At 52.3% G+C, this 16,886-nt stretch overlaps 2 protein-coding genes across 2 annotated transcripts in view; both read left to right on the top strand.

Moving 5' to 3' along the window:
- Positions 1–3,836, top strand: part of LOC149285605 (serine protease 33-like) — a 4,057-nt gene extending 221 nt beyond the window's left edge. The window contains exons 2-6 of the mRNA XM_089495093.1: positions 755–781; positions 1,206–1,368; positions 2,208–2,473; positions 2,914–3,086; positions 3,573–3,836. Coding sequence (XP_089351219.1) covers positions 755–781; positions 1,206–1,368; positions 2,208–2,473; positions 2,914–3,086; positions 3,573–3,836 — 893 coding nt within the window. The remainder of the gene's footprint in view (positions 1–754; positions 782–1,205; positions 1,369–2,207; positions 2,474–2,913; positions 3,087–3,572) is intronic.
- Positions 3,837–5,117: 1,281 nt separating this feature from the next.
- Positions 5,118–14,563, top strand: LOC149285604 (D-3-phosphoglycerate dehydrogenase-like). The gene is made up of 12 exons (XM_089495092.1): positions 5,118–5,258; positions 10,042–10,193; positions 10,315–10,380; positions 10,450–10,504; positions 10,619–10,717; positions 10,860–10,992; positions 12,017–12,165; positions 12,260–12,412; positions 12,958–13,090; positions 13,463–13,587; positions 13,698–13,893; positions 14,436–14,563. Exons 1-12 carry the CDS (start codon positions 5,118–5,120, stop codon positions 14,561–14,563), a joined length of 1,530 nt encoding a protein of 509 aa, XP_089351218.1.
- Positions 14,564–16,886: the final 2,323 nt, after the last annotated feature.

The raw sequence follows: 16,886 nt of genomic DNA, 5'->3' as shown, positions 1-16,886 counted from the left end.
ATATTCTAGCCAGCTGCCATTTATTGTACCCAGTGATACCTACTTAGCTGTATTGCCATACTTACTGAAGCCTTAGATAAGAGCAGAAATTACTCATGTGAGTGCAGCCTCAATACTCAGAGTACACCCTAAACAAGAGCAGTGTTATATCACGCATAGCAGAGTGGAGAACTGGAGGACACTCTTCTAATTGTGGGGAGCAGTGTAAAAGAGTGGGTCACTAAATGAGTGGAAGTTGTTCGGGGGGACTGGATCACTCAGTGGAGGAGTCTAGGTTACTTGTGAGGGAGTCGGGTGACTCAGTGTCTTGGAATGGGTCACTCAGTAAGAAGAGTAGGTTGGGATGGTTCATTCATTGGGGGAGTGGGTCACCGAGTAGGGCGGCTGGGTCGCTTAGTGGTGGGGTCACTGATTGAGGGAGTGGGTTACTTGTTGTGAATAAGTCAGGTGACTCGGTGAGTTGGAGTGGGTCACTCAGTGAGGGGAGTAAGTTACTTGTTCTTGGGGGCTGGTTTATTCAGTAGAGGGCGTGGGTCACTCAGTCGGGGGTCACTGATTGAGGGAGTGGGTTGCTTGTTGTGAATAAGTCAGGTGTCTCGGTGAGTTGGTCACTCAGTGAGGGGAGTACTTTACTTTTTTATTCAGTAGTAGTAGGGGCCCCTCATCACTGTTTATTATATGACTTGGGCATTTGCCCAGATATTGCTCAGGGATTGGGGTCCTCATTAACACCCCGATTCTCCTTCTCTTTTAGGTTTCCCGCTTATAGCATCATACTCAGGTAAGTGGCCGCTTTTAGAAAGCATCATATGAGGTTAAATGGTGCCCTATGTCATTGTTGTTCCACGTTGTCATTATTGACCCCAGCCCATCTGTAAACACCACTAAATATGCCCCCATCCTACAAATACCCCCCCCATGTACCAGCCATCAGATCATCCTCCTCTATTATCCAACCGAGTTTGGTAACAATGACACCTTTACAGGCTTCTTCTTCAGGAAACCTGTCCTGAGTAGCCCCGAAAGCTCAGACTGGCATGCAGTTCGTTTTGCCAATAAGGCCGTCGTCTTTACCAAACTTGCGTATTTTCTTTCCATGGCTCCCTACATCTACCATCCCAGCCTTTAGACTTCTGTGGCCCTCCCACCCTGCCAGACACCCCCTGATGCCCCAGCCATTGCCCTGACAGTTGTTTCTTACTTAGGTTGCGGAAAGCCTCTGACATCAGACCGGATTGTCGGAGGTCAAGATGCGCTATACGGGGAGTGGCCGTGGCAAGTCAGCCTGAGGAAAGGTGGATACCACATCTGCGGGGGCTCCATGATCGACACCCAATGGGTCATTACTGCTGCACACTGCTTCATACAGTGAGTGAGGCCTGTATCAAAGAGGGTACAGAAGATTGGGTGACATGCAGTCTGCCCCTCATATCCTACCGTATATAGGAAGATGTGCAGGATGGCCTTCGGTAGGGTTATCTAGGATATTTTATTGCCCCATCACCATGCCACCAGGAGCAGGAAGGATGGATGTAGGGTATTGGTTGGCTGTATGCACCTGAGGATTAATATTTTGTCAACCCCACCACATATGAGTGGAGGTGAAAAGGGTCATTAGCTTTTTGGTTTTTAGGGGGTCATATATATATATATATATATAGGGGTTAGAATTTTTGTTGTTGTTGGGGGAGGGAATTTGCTCCTCCCAGTGCATGGTGACACAGAGCCTGCTCCTCCCACTGCATGGTGACACGGAGCCTGCTCCTCCCACTGCATGGTGACACGGAGCCTGCTCCTCCCACTGCATGGTGACACGGAGTCTGCTCCTCTCACTGCATGGTGACACGGAGCCTGCTCCTCCCACTGCATGGTGACACGGAGCCTGCTCCTCCCACTGCATGGTGACACGGAGTCTGCTCCTCCCACTGCTTGGTGACACGGAGCCTGCTCCTCCCACTGCATGGTGACACGGAGCGTGCTCCTCTCACTGCATGGTGACACGGAGCCTGCTCCTCCCACTGCATGGTGACACGGAGCGTGCTCCTCTCACTGCATGGTGACACGGAGCCTGCTCCTCCCACTGCATGGTGACACGGAGCCTGCTCCTCCCACTGCTTGGTGACACGGAGTCTGCTCCTCTCTCTGCAGGGGACACAAATAACCCCTGAGCCTATGAAATATCGTCACGTTTCTCCTTCTCTCCTCAGGCCGTATTTGCCCTCGGACTATAGCGTGAATCTTGGGGCATACCAGCTGTCGGTACCCAGTGGGGTAATGGCTAAAGTCAGCAACATTTACATCCACCCCACATACAAGCGGGCAGGATCCAGCGGAGATATTGCCCTCATTAAACTTCAGAACCCCGTGCCGTACACGGACTACATGCTGCCCGTTTGCATCCCCGCTTCAGACGTTGTGTTCCCGAGTGGCCTTAGCTGCTTTGTGACTGGCTGGGGGTCCATCCGACAAGGAGGTGAGGCGTTCTGCACTTGGTGGGTACAGATCGGTGGTGGGTCCTGTGCTCAGGAGACTCCGGGAGCAAATTCTTCACTTTGGGTTTGGATTTCTCAGGACATTCTAGAATATGTTGAAGAACAGTCTGGAGACATTTTCTTGAAATCTTTAGTCGACGTTGATACCTTTTTATTGGTTTAAGTTTTCTGGACCTCATCGGTCCCTTCTTCACATGATTCCATGACTATCATGTTACTATATATCTTTGTTTGTATTGACCCAACAAAAGGTATCAACTTTGACTAAAGATGTTTTTACTCCATTGAAGGCCACTGGCCTCTGCTAAGGTCCATCCAATTCCACCGGCGTATCAATGGCTTCTGCTCCGTTTGTTCTGCTTTAGTTAAACTTTTGTCACTTTTCTTGTGGATTAACCCATTCCTTGGTGATTTCATGCAGTGAGTCTTCCATCTCCACAAACACTCCAGAAGGTCCAAATTCCGATCATAGATCGAACGACGTGTGATGCCATGTACCACGCGAACAACCCCACTCTGCTCCCCAATGTCACCATCATCCTGTGGGATATGATATGCGCAGGATTCAAGGATGGACAGAAAGATTCATGTCAGGTAAACACACAGACCTACAGGGCGGGACCCCTATACCCTCAGAGACAGACACAAAGTAGTAGTCCTCATGGACAGATCCACCATGGGGTGAAGGAGACTCCTGGGTCTTGGTGGACAGACCCACCATGGGGTGATGGAGATTCCTGGGTCCTGGTAGACAAATCTACCATGGGGTGATGGAAACCCTTAATCTTCTCTTCCCTTAATCTTCTAATCAGTACAAGACAAACTAATGAGAGGAGCATGTAAGAGAGAAGGGATCCTGCAGGCTTCACTCTGGGACCTTGTCTCCTGGTGACTTTGACCTGAGGCTACACGATTCAGTGGTTTCTGTAGAGCGATGATATGGCAACCCCAGGTCCAAAAAGCATTTCCCAGATAATAATAATCACTTTTTTCCACTCTCCAAGTGGTGCCTGGTTTTTGGCATCTCCATGTCAGCTCACATTATCTCACATCCTTGTCTCTCTCCTGCTCTCTCCGTAGGGTGACTCCGGTGGCCCCCTCGTGTGCCGATGGGATGGCTCATGGCTTCTAGCTGGAATAGTGAGCTGGGGTTTCGGATGCGCCATCCCCAGCCGCCCTGGCGTATACACTCACGTCCCCTCGTACTCAGTCTGGATCAAGCAGCACATACCGGCGTTTGAGCTCACCCCCGCCATCATCAGCCTGGACACCGCCAATGGTTCGGGGGGTCCCTCCTTCTGCCTTGCCCTCATCCTCCTCCTCGTCCTGCATGAGTTTGTGTAGCCTGCAGAGTATATGGGCATTCGGGGTTAAGGAGCCTTTCCGCATATTGGAACTGTTAACCCCTTTTCTGCTGGCATCTTAAACATCCGTTACATTGTATCGTTTATCTTCTATTTTGAAAAGCAGGTATACCTCTGCACCTAAAGGGGTCCGACACTGCACTTTGGGGATATAGCCCTGAATTAATAAAGAGGGCTTATTCCTCAGGTGAAGCAGAAGTACCGCAAAACGGCAACTAGAGACTTTATCAAATGCAATCATTTATTTAATTAAACTTTGAAAGAGGTGGAGACGAGCGTGAGTGTGTGATGTGCTCGCTAACGGAATCCTGCAGTACGCTCGCGCTCCACAAGATGTCGCTGTGCGTGAGGCGCTCGTGCTTTGGGCTTTGTTCACTAAGCTGTGAGCTGATGATCAGGTCCTGTATCTGTTCCCCTTTATGACTTTACATGAAGAAGGGCTGAACCTCTATAAACTACAACTTGCTTACAAATCACGGCTTAGTGAATAAATCCCCGCTATACACGCCTCTTGCCAGCGATGGGACAGGGCTTCGGGCATTTTGGGGGATTATATAATTTTTGGTCACATGTGTAACCCAAATGATTTAGCGCCAGGCGTCTGGAATCCCCTCCGCCTGCAGACAGGGCCAGCCTCTGCCCTCCCATGACCCCTCATCCCGAGACCCCTCATCAAACCCCCCAGTACTGCTCATCTCATCCACCCCTCAGTTAATTAAAACTTCTCTCCATTCCATCTCAGTCTCTGACCCTCTCGTGTTAGACTCCAGTCTCTTGGTGTGACTTCTCTCCTCCTTTGTAATAAAAAAAGGAGAGGAGAGAGGGAGGAGAGACAGCCGGGAGGAGAGAGGAGAGACAGCCGGGAGGAGGGAGGAGAGACAGCCGGGAAGAGGGAGGAGAGACAGCCGGGAGGAGAGGGAGGAGAGGGAGGAGAGGGAGGAGGGAGGAGGGAGGAGGGAGGAGAGAGGAGAGAGGAGAGAGGAGAGAGGAGAGAGGAGAGGGAGGAGAGAGGAGAGAGGAGAGGGAGGAGGGAGGAGGGAGGAGAGAGGAGAGAGGAGAGAGGAGAGAGGAGAGGGAGGAGGGAGGAGGGACAGCCGGGAGGAGGGCAGGGGGATGGTTTGGAAAATCACTGATTCAGAGAATCTCAGGGAATTTCTCCTGAATGTGCAGAGAGTAAGAGCCCCGTCAGCAGAGAGAGAGAGGGACTGAGAGAGAGAGAGGGATTGCAGGGACACAGAGACCGTCTGCATTGGTGACAGCGATGTCTCTCTCAGAGATCCGCCGCATTCTGATCAGCGACAGTCTCGCCCCGGCTTGTGCCATCATCCTGCGCTCTCAGGGGGGCATCGAGGTGACAGAGTCCCCGGGACTGTCTCCCGAGCAGCTGCTCTCCGTGATCAAGGTGGGATGCGGGGCAATCTGTGTGTTTACAGGCAGGGGAATGCTCTGCAGGGAGAGGGTAGGGAAGCGATGATCTGCAGGGAAGCGATGATCTGCAAGGAGAGGGTAGGGAAGCGATGATCTGCAGGGATAGGGCAGGCAGGGAATGCTCTGCAGGGACATGTAAGGGAAGCGATAATCTGCAGGGACATGTAAGGGAAGCGATAATCTGCAGGGACATGGCAGGGAAGCGATGATCTGCAAGGAGAGGGTAGGGAAGCGATCATCTGCAGGGATAGGGTAGGGAAGCGATGATCTGCAGGGAGAGGGCAGGCAGGGAATGCTCTGCAGGCGCTGGATTTCCGAGCGGCTAATTCTGAGCTTTTCATTCATTGCAAAGTCTGATGCAACAGAGATGAGAAGTGACTGCACAGCGGGGGAGGGGAGGAGAGACACGCGCACTCACACACTAACACTCACTGTCAGTAACATGCACACTGACACGCACTGTTAGTAACGCACACTGACACTCACCGACGCACACTGACACTCACCGACGCACACTGACGCTCACTGTCAGTAACACGCACACTGACATGCACTGTTAGTAACACACACTGACACTCACCGACGCACACTGACATACACTGACACGCACACGTATGCTGACACGCTTACACTGATATTACACACGCTGTACGCGGGGTGAGGACTCGCTGTATGTAGTAATGCTGTGCGAGGCTGTGTGTGGCGGGGGAATCATTCCAGATTAAACTTCCAGCGGACTCAATCAACAGCCATACGTGCCATCTGAGTCTGCGTGTATTATAAAAACTATAGGGGCCCGCCGGTCAGTATACAGTCTGTATTATAGAAGATACAGGGGCCGCCGGTCAGTATACAGTCTGTATTATAGAAAATATAGGGGCCGCCGGTCAGTATACAGTCTGTATTATAGAAAATATAGGGGCCGCCGGTCAGTATACAGTCTGTATTATAGAAGATATAGGGGCCCGCCGGTCAGTATACAGTCTGTATTATAGAAGATACAGGGGCCGCCGGTCAGTATACAGTCTGTATTATAGAAAATATAGGGGCCGCCGGTCAGTATACAGTCTGTATTATAGAAAATATAGGGGCCGCCGGTCAGTATACAGTCTGTATTATAGAAGATATAGGGGCCGCCGGTCAGTATACAGTCTGTATTATAGAAAATATAGGGGCCGCCGGTCAGTATACAGTCTGTATTATAGAAAATATAGGGGCCGCCGGTCAGTATACAGTCTGTATTATAGAAGATACAGGGGCCCGCCGGTCAGTATACAGTCTGTATTATAGAAGATATAGGGGCCGCCGGTCAGTATACAGTCTGTATTATAGAAGATATAGGGGCCGCCGGTCAGTATACAGTCTGTATTATAGAAGATATAGGGCCCTGCCGGTCAGTATACAGTCTGCATTATAGAAGATACAGGGGCCTGCCGGTCAGTATGCAGTCTGTATTATAGAAGATATAGGGCCCTGCCGGTCAGTATACAGTCTGCATTATAGAAGATACAGGGGCCCGCCGGTCAGTATACAGTCTGTATTATAGAAGATACAGGGGCCGCCGGTCAGTATACAGTCTGTATTATAGAAGATGCAGGGGCCCGCCGGTCAGTATACAGTCTGTATTATAGAAGATATAGGGGCCCGCCGGTCAGTATACAGTCTGTATTATAGAAGATATAGGGGCCGCCGGTCAGTATACATTCTGTATTATAGAAGATATAGGGGCCGCCGGTCAGTATACAGTCTGTATTATAGAAGATATAGGGCCCTGCCGGTCAGTATACAGTCTGCATTATAGAAGATACAGGGGCCTGCCGGTCAGTATACAGTCTGTATTATAGAAGATACAGGGGCCCGCCGGTCAGTATACAGTCTGTATTATAGAAGATACAGGGGCCCGCCGGTCAGTATACAGTCTGTATTATAGAAGATACAGGGGCCGCCGGTCAGTATACAGTCTGTATTATAGAAGATACAGGGGCCCGCCGGTCAGTATACAGTCTGTATTATAAAAACTATAGGGGCCGCCGGTCAGTATACAGTCTGTATTATAGAGAATATAGGGGCCGCCGGTCAGTATACAGTCTGTATTATAGAAAATATAGGGGCCCGCCGGTCAGTATACAGTCTGTATTATAGAGAATATAGGGGCCCGCCGGTCAGTATACAGTCTGTATTATAGAAAATATAGGGGCCGCCGGTCAGTATACAGTCTGTATTATAGAGAATATAGGGGCCGCCGGTCAGTATACAGTCTGTATTATAGAAGATACAGGGTCCCGCCGGTCAGTATACAGTCTGTATTATAGAAAATATAGGGGCCCGCCGGTCAGTATACAGTCTGTATTATAGAAAATATAGGGGCCGCCGGTCAGTATACAGTCTGTATTATAGAGAATATTGGGGCCGCCGGTCAGTATACAGTCTGTATTATAGAAAATATAGGGGCCGCCGGTCAGTATACAGTCTGTATTATAGAGAATATAGGGGCCCGCCGGTCAGTATACAGTCTGTATTATAGAAAATATAGGGGCCCGCCGGTCAGTATACAGTCTGTATTATAGAAAATATAGGGGCCGCCGGTCAGTATACAGTCTGTATTATAGAGAATATAGGGGCCCGCCGGTCAGTATACAGTCTGTATTATAGAAGATATAGGGGCCCGCCGGTCAGTATACAGTCTGTATTATAGAAAATATAGGGGCCGCCGGTCAGTATACAGTCTGTATTATAGAAGATACAGGGGCCCGCCGGTCAGTATACAGTCTGTATTATAGAAGATACAGGGGCCCGCCGGTCAGTATACAGTCTGTATTATAAAAACTATAGGGGCCCGCCGGTCAGTATACAGTCTGTATTATAAAAACTATAGGGGCCCGCCGGTCAGTATACAGTCTGTATTATAAAAACTATAGGGGCCCGCCGGTCAGTATACAGTCTGTATTATAGAAGATACAGGGGCCGCCGGTCAGTATACAGTCTGTATTATAGAAGATATAGGGGCCCGCCGGTCAGTATACAGTCTGTATTATAGAAGATATAGGGGCCGCCGGTCAGTATACAGTCTGTATTATAGAAGATATAGGGGCCGCCGGTCAGTATACAGTCTGTATTATAGAAGATACAGGGGCCGCCGGTCAGTATACAGTCTGTATTATAGAAGATATAGGGGCCTGCCGGTCAGTATACAGTCTGTATTATAGAAGATATAGGGGCCCGCCGGTCAGTATACAGTCTGTATTATAGAAGATATAGGGGCCCGCCGGTCAGTATACAGTCTGTATTATAGAAGATACAGGGGCCGCCGGTCAGTATACAGTCTGTATTATAGAAGATATAGGGGCCTGCCGGTCAGTATACAGTCTGTATTATAGAAGATATAGGGGCCCGCCGGTCAGTATACAGTCTGTATTATAGAAGATATAGGGGCCCGCCGGTCAGTATACAGTCTGTATGATATAGGCGCCCGCTGGGACTCTGCCAGTAGTGCTACAAAGTATCAGGGAGCCAATCACAGGCCTCTTATTGCTCTACTTGCTACAATGTACTTTGCACAGCCCATTGAGACGGCAGTAGATAAGTGGTACAACCTCCCAGCAGAAGTGGTAGAACTTGCATGGGAGAAACATACGGCTCCTGAATCTAAGACGAGACCAACGACTGATGAAGGTTTGAGTCTTTAGAGATTAGACGGGCCGACGAGGGCCGATCTGCTGGCAGGTTCTGGGTTTCTCCTCGGTGTCTTGGAAGTTTCAGATACATTTTATGATACTGAAGAAGCAGGTGCACGTTGGACGGCCCCCGGGTCTGGGGTGACATGTTTTTCTGGACCCGGTGACCTGCTGATTGTGCACTTGGGGGAAGGGGTAGAAATATTCCTGCTTGTCATGTGACCACCTGCCGACGGCTCGCTGTGTGTCTGTCATGTGACCGCGTACGACAGGGACCTCAATCTAAAGGGTAATGATGAAGTCAGAGGAGCAAACCAGACACAGCATCAGAAACATCCGGCCCCATCAGCCAATCAAACGATATATTAATTTAACCATTTAGAGACTGGACTCTGTTACCTGATTTCAAATGTACCTCTGCTCGACCCGGACTCTGCCGGCATATCGGCCCCTGGCGGCCCCCGTCTAGTCTGTGAAGACCTTAATCAGCCGTCGGTCTCGTCTTAGATTCAGGAGCCGTATGTCCATTCCATGTATGTTTAATCCCCTGACTGTATTACCCTCTACCACTTCTCCTGGGAAGCTGTGCCACTTATCTACCACCCTCTCAATGGGCTGTGCATTGTAGCAAGTAGAGCGACAACCTGTGATTGGATCCCTGATACTTTGTAGCACTACTGGCAGAGTCCCAGCAGGCACCTATGTCATTCAGTCATGTAATAGCCCCCGTCAGTTATTTAATACCCCCCAGTCAGTCATGTAATAGCCCCCGTCAGTTATTTAATACCCCCCAGTCAGTCATGTAATACCCCCGTCAGTTATTTAATGCCCCCCATTCAATCATGTAATAGCCCCCGTCAGTTATTTAATGCCCCCCATTCAGTCATGTAATAGCCCCCGTCAGTTATTTAATGCCCCCCAATCAGAGGCTCGGGAGAGGGGCAGTTTTGACCTCCATAGACGAGCCACAGTTGTTTTTTGGCGGGGGGCACATTCACTTAATGTGTGCGAGCGGCGGGTGCTCGTTACCCACGTGGATGGAGTGCCGGTTCCCCCGCTCCACTCACACTCCCTTCTCTGCAGGACTATGACGGGCTCATCGTCCGATCAGCGACCAAAGTCGGCGCCGACGTCCTGCAGGCCGGCTCCAGGCTCAAGGTGGTGGGGCGAGCCGGGACCGGAGTGGACAACGTGGACGTGGAAGCTGCCACCAAGAATGGGGTCATTGTCATGAAGTAAGTGTAGGGTGGGGGGGTTGGCTTCACGGTGGTCCCCTGGCCGGGTTCTTTTTCCTGCCCGGTATGGGTGCCGTCTGAGGCCACACGTGTCCATTCGTGACCATCTTCTCCTCTCCAGCACGCCAACCGGCAACAGCATCAGCGCTGCGGAGCTCACCTGCGGCCTCATCCTCAGCCTGTCCAGGTAAGAGGAGAAGAGAAGAGACCCCGAGAGACGCCCCGCGTGTCACTCTAACCCGGCCTCTCTTTTCAGACAGATCCCCCAAGCGGCAGCCTCCATGAAGGAAGGACGCTGGGACCGCAAAAAGGTGAGCGCTCTGCCCAGGAGCTCGCAATCTACGGGGAAAGACACATGCGGATCGGGGGGCGCCGGGTGAATGAGGGGCCGAAGGCCGTGTCACTGACTGTATTTTGTCCGGCAGTTTATGGGCTCCGAGCTCCACGGGAAGACTTTGGGGGTCCTGGGCCTCGGCCGCATCGGAAAGGAGGTCGCCGTCAGGATGCAGGCCTTCCAGATGAAGGTGACTCCACACCCCCCACCCCGCTGCCTGCCTCGGGGCCACGGACCCCACGTGGCCCCAGATTAGGACTTGGCAGTTCACTCCCTCCTCCTCTCCACGGCCATTTCTGTCCCCATTAAATCCTCTCGCTTTTCCTCCCCAGACTATCGGTTACGATCCGGTGATCCCCCCGGAGGTGACGGCGGAATTCGGGGTTCAACAATTTACACTCGAAGAAATCTGGGAACAGTGTGATTACATCACCGTGCACACGCCGCTCCTCCCCTCCACCACAGGTACCCGGCACACGCCGCTCCTCCCCTCCACCACAGGTACCCGCCACACGCCGCTCCTCCCCTCCACCACAGGTACCCGCCACACGCCGCTCCTCCCCTCCACCACAGATACCCGCCACACGACGCTCCTCCCCTCCACCACAGGTACCCGCCACACGCCGCTCCTCCCCTCCACCACAGGTACCCGCCACACGCCGCTCCTCCCCTCCACCACAGGTACCCGCCACACGCCGCTCCTCCCCTTCACCACAGGTACCCGCCACACGCCGCTCCTCCCCTCCACCACAGGTACCCGCCACACGCCGCTCCTCCCCTCCACCACAGGTACCCGCCACACGCCGCTCCTCCCCTCCACCACAGGTACCCGCCACACGCCGCTCCTCCCCTCCACCACAGGTACCCGGCACACGCCGCTCCTCCCCTCCACCACAGGTACCCGCCACACGCCGCTCCTCCCCTCCACCACAGGTACCCGGCACACGCCGCTCCTCCCCTCCACCACAGGTACCCGGCACACGCCGCTCCTCCCCTCCACCACAGGTACCCGGCACACGCCGCTCCTCCCCTCCACCACAGGTACCCGCCACACGCCGCTCCTCCCCTCCACCACAGGTACCCGGCACACGCCGCTCCTCCCCTCCACCACAGGTACCCGCCACACGCCGCTCCTCCCCTCCACCACAGGTACCCGCCACACGCCGCTCCTCCCCTCCACCACAGGTACCCGCCACACGCCGCTCCTCCCCTCCACCACAGGTACCCGCCACACGCCGCTCCTCCCCTCCACCACAGGTACCCGCCACACGCCGCTCCTCCCCTCCACCACAGGTACCCGCCACACGCCGCTCCTCCCCTCCACCACAGGTACCCGCCACACGCCGCTCCTCCCCTCCACCACAGGTACCCGCCACACGCCGCTCCTCCCCTCCACCACAGGTACCCGCCACACGCCGCTCCTCCCCTCCACCACAGGTCCCCTCCATGTTATGTGTCTCTGAGATCCTCTCCTTTAACCCCCACCCAGGACTGATTAACGACGAAGCCTTCTCCAGGTGTAAGCGGGGAGTGCGGGTTATAAACTGTGCACGGGGAGGAATAATTGATGAAGAGGCATTACTGCGGGCGCTCGAGAGCGGGCAGTGCGGGGGAGCCGGCCTCGACGTATTCACTGAGGTGAGTGATAGCCGGACAGATTTAATGACAAAGTGAATGTCGGGGACCGAGTGACAGCCAAGCAGAGGGTTACAGATCAGTCTTTCCAATCCAGGAGCCACCAAGGGATAAAGCGCTGGTTAACCACCCTCTGGTCATCAGTTTACCCCACCTTGGGGCAAGTACCAACGAGGCACAGAACCGCTGCGGGGAGGAGATCGCTCTGCAGATTGTGGATCTGGTCAAAGGCAAAGCGCTGATTGGAGCAGTAAGTCTGTCTCGGTATATACTGGGATTACACAGATATATGATAGGATATACTGGGTGGGGTTTACAGATATATGATGGGATATACTGGGGATTACACGGATATATGATGGGACATACTGGGGTTTACAGATATATGATGGGATATACTGGGGATTACAGGTATATGATGGGATATACTGGGATTACACGGATATATGATGGGACATACTGGGGTTTACAGATATATGATGGGATATACTGGGGATTACAGGTTATATGATGGGATATACTGGGATTACACGGATATATGATGGGTAGACTGGGATTACACAGAAATCACTGGGAGTGTCCCATGCCCCGCTCACCCTGGCCCCGATTCTGGTCTCCCTCCTCTGAGACCCTCGGTCTGTCCTTCAGGAATTGAAGGGTTCAGCGATACCCAGCGGCCAGTTCCTGCAGTACCTGCGGCTACCACCAGATGGTGCCATTATTTATGGATTGTATGGGAAAAGTGACCTCCGGGATGTCTTTTGAACCACGCGTGTCCCTCTGTCTGCCCCCCAGGTTAATGCACCTGCCCTCTCCAGGGCATTTTCCCCTAAAACCAAACCCTGGATCCAGCTGGGGGAAGCTCTGGGCGTTCTCCTCCGAGCCCTGCTACCGAAACTCAGTGGGGATATTCAGCTGACCACATCAGGTAAGCCACTTGTTTCTCCCCTGCAGGGCCATCTGTGATGTTACCTGGCCACAACTGCTCGTGGCCCTTCCAATGCAGTGGTGAGCCGGCCTTTGGCCCCAAGGTGCCCATGATATACAACAACATGCATGACCCCACCGTGCGCGTGACGCACACATGTGGACCCACGGGACCCACGCATACACTCACCATTTTACGCATGTACGGTATACTCCCGATGGTGGCACAGTCACTTTTTGGCACGTGTCTCCTTGTGGTCCTCCACAGGCAGGTCATGTGATAATCACGTCTCCAATAAACCCGCAGGTGCCACAGACCACGTTTCTGCTACCGGTCCCTCTAACGTGTCTTGTTTGTTTTGCTGGGTGTTAGGAGAAGCTCTGAGAGACGCCGGATCGTACCTGTGCTCCGCGGTGACCGTGGGACTTCTCCGTGGAACTGAAGAAAGGCTCAACCTTGTTAATGCCACGTTCTTCGCCAGGGACCTGGGCATCAAGGTGAGGACTTCTCCTCCCCGTGGTCTCTCCCTGCGTGGTCTCTGGCTGCCTGGCCAGCAGTGTACTCTAAGCCCCTGCTCTCTCTCATTCATGTGAATTTCATCCTCCAGGTCACCTCGCTGCATTGCTCTGAGAATGGGGAGGAAGTACTGGCCGTGTCCTGTGGTGGTCTCCAGCTGCTGGGTGGGTTGAGTGGTTCTTCTCCATGCCTCCTTCAGATTGGATCCTCCACGTTCCACAGCCCCGTGTCCCTCCACGGAACCCTCCTGCTTTGGGAAGGTCAAGCTCCCCTCCCGAAGCTTATAGGTAAGGCGAATGTTGCCTGATTTCTGTGGCCTTGTGGTCTTTGATCGGCATTTCATGTTCTGCTCTGATTTTGGACACTGGAGCCACAGACAAGTTCTTCCCCTGCATGAACACAGGTGCTTTACTCTGCTGTAGCTTTGAACCCAGAGCTGGACAGGTTTTGGGGGATTGGAGACGTGGCTCCTGAACAGAGGATACAAAACAATCCCACGACTGCCACCTCGTGGTTCATGTGTTGGAATATGGCTTTTCATAAAATCTCTCCTCCTGCGTAAAACCTTATGTGGTTCCCTCCTTGCCTTATTCCCCCTCCTCCTCTCCCCTCTCCTCATTCCCCTCCTCTCTCTCCTCTCTCCTCTCTCTCCTCATTCCTCTCCCCTCCTCTCTCTCCTCATTCCTCTCCCCTCCTCTCTCTCCTCATTCCTCTCCCCTCCTCTCTCTCCTCATTCCTCTCCCTCCTCATTCCTCTCTCTCCTCATTCCTCTCTCCTCCCTCATTGATGCCCCAGACCCTGCATTAACCCGCTCTTTATCTCCCCACAGAGGTTCTGGCAGAGTCCGGAGGTCACCTGCGGGTGTTCCACGTATCAGAAGGACACAGTATGGCCGGAGTCTCCTCTCCGCTCTCGGATCTGTCTCCCCTGGGACCCTGCACCCAGCTCGCGTTCTGACCCTCCCCCGCTGATGTAATTAACCTGTTATTAGTCATTAAAGGGTTGCAGCTCGTTTACGGCTCGTGGTATGATGACGGCTGAGAGTGTCCATTTCACACCAACGTACCTCCCAACCTTTCAAAACGTGAAAGAGGGACACTTTTTTTTTTTTAATGGCTCTCGTGGAACTCACCGATACAAGCGATCCAACGCCACGTAAAAACGTCGAGCTCGCCCGTAAAACCCGCTTTATTTCTGTCAGCACAGCCATGCGTATTAAAAAGAACCAACACATTGAACTGAATTCCCATGACGCTCAGCCAGACATACTGCCTCCATGATGCTGGCTGAGCGTCATGGGAAGTGCAGTTAACAGTAGATAAAGCTGCCGATCCTATCTGTGAACTACAATTCCCATGATGCTCAGCCAGCCAGGTGTCCACCATGACTAGGCATCATGGGAGTTGTAATCCACAACTAACATCTGACACATCATTTGCTGTTAACTACAGTTCCCATGAGGCTCAGCCAGACATACTGCTTCCATGATGCTGGCTGAGCATCATGGGAATTGCAGCCAACACTAAAGCTGCAGATACTAGCTGTGGACTACAATTCCCATGATTCTCAGCCAGCCAGGTGTCCACCATAATGCTGGTTGAGTATCATTGGAAGAGTAGTCCACAGCAACAGAGATTTTTTTTTAACACACACCTGCCCATAAACACACACATACATGTACACTGCCTTTACACACACACACACATACATGTACACGGCCTTTACACACACACACACACTTTACATTTACACACACCTGCCCATAAACAGACATAGACACATACACTGCCCTTACACACGCCTGTCCATACACACACACACACAAGCTTACAAACACACACGTATAGACACATACACTGCCCTTACACCCCTTTCTCCCCATCTCTTACCTCATCCTCCATCCTGTGGTGGGAGCGCGAGGTCTGTCTCTTTACTGCTCACTCATCGCTGAGCACCGGCCATTGATGCAGAGTGCGGGGGTGACGTCATATCCCGGCGCTCGGCATTATTTGCCGGCAGGTAGTGATGAGGGAGCAGTAAAGCGACAGACCTCGCGCTCCCTAATGTTGAGCCGACTAGAGGGAGATCCCAAACCAGTCCCGCAGACTGCGGCTGCTGATTGGGCGGCTGTGCACCCCCCCCCCCCCGCTGCAGCACTGCACCTGAGGTGAGTACGGATCTCACCCTTCCTCTGCCTCTGCAAAGCGGGACAGAGATAGGGATAGGCGGTACAGCGAGACAGAGTCCCGAAATCAGGACTGTCCCGCTCAAATCGGGACAGTTGGGGGGCATGAACCAATGACTGCAGCCACTAATCGGGGAGGACTCAATTTTGTTCCTGATTATCCCTTACGAAAAATTACTGCAGTTTTTCTGAAGTAATACTGCAGTTTTTTGGACATGAAAAAACTGCAATACTGCACTTTTACTGCAGTTTTACTGCATTTGTACTTCACTGTACTGCAGTTTTACTACACATTTACTGCACTTTTTTTTTTTATATTGCAAACCTACAGTTGTGCTTCAATGTGCTGCAGCTTTATTGCATTTGTACTTCCGTACAAAAATAACTGCAGTACAGTGAAGTACAAATGCAGTAAAACTGCAGTAAAAGTATTGCAGTTTTTTCATGTCCAAAAAACTGCAGTATTACTTCAGAAAAACTGCAGTATTTTTTTGTAAGGGATATGTTTGTCTTTCCACTTTGGAGGTGATTAGGGCCGAGTGAGTTTCAGTTCACACCTTCGAACCGTGTGGCCACCAACTCACTGCTCACCACTTCCTCCTGGCACTCGCGTGGCTGCTCACAATTTCACAACAGAATTTTCACAAAATGAGTTTCTGTAAAGAAAAAAAAGGGCCAAAACCACCCTGCTGCGTCCATAACCGCCACGTCCATAACCGCCCCGCTGCGTCCATAACCGCCACGTCCAAAACCGCCACGTCCATAACCGCCACGTCCATAACCGCCCTGCTGCGTCCATAACCGCCACGTCCAAAACCGCCGCGTTCATAACCGCCACGTCCAAAACCGCCACGTCCATAACCGCCCTGCTGCGTCCATAACCGCCCTGCCACATCCATAACCGCCCCGCTGCGTCCAAAACCGCCACGTCCAAAACCGCCGCGTCCACAGCCTGTAAAAGCCTCAGACGTTATCCGGTTCATCGTCTCATCTTAGATTCTGCAGAAACCGAACCCAAAATATCAATCAGCCTAAAAGCCCTGAGCGGCCGTAATACCCCCCAGAACCACTAACGGGGGGCGCAGGGAAATCCAC

Source organism: Sceloporus occidentalis, unplaced genomic scaffold (assembly GCF_023333645.1).
Source record: "Sceloporus occidentalis isolate IW3139 unplaced genomic scaffold, rSceOcc1.0.p SCAF_76, whole genome shotgun sequence".
Taxonomy (NCBI): domain Eukaryota; kingdom Metazoa; phylum Chordata; class Lepidosauria; order Squamata; family Phrynosomatidae; genus Sceloporus; species Sceloporus occidentalis.
Note: the sequence above shows the minus strand (reverse complement) of the source record. Positions and strands in the feature narration are given on the sequence as shown.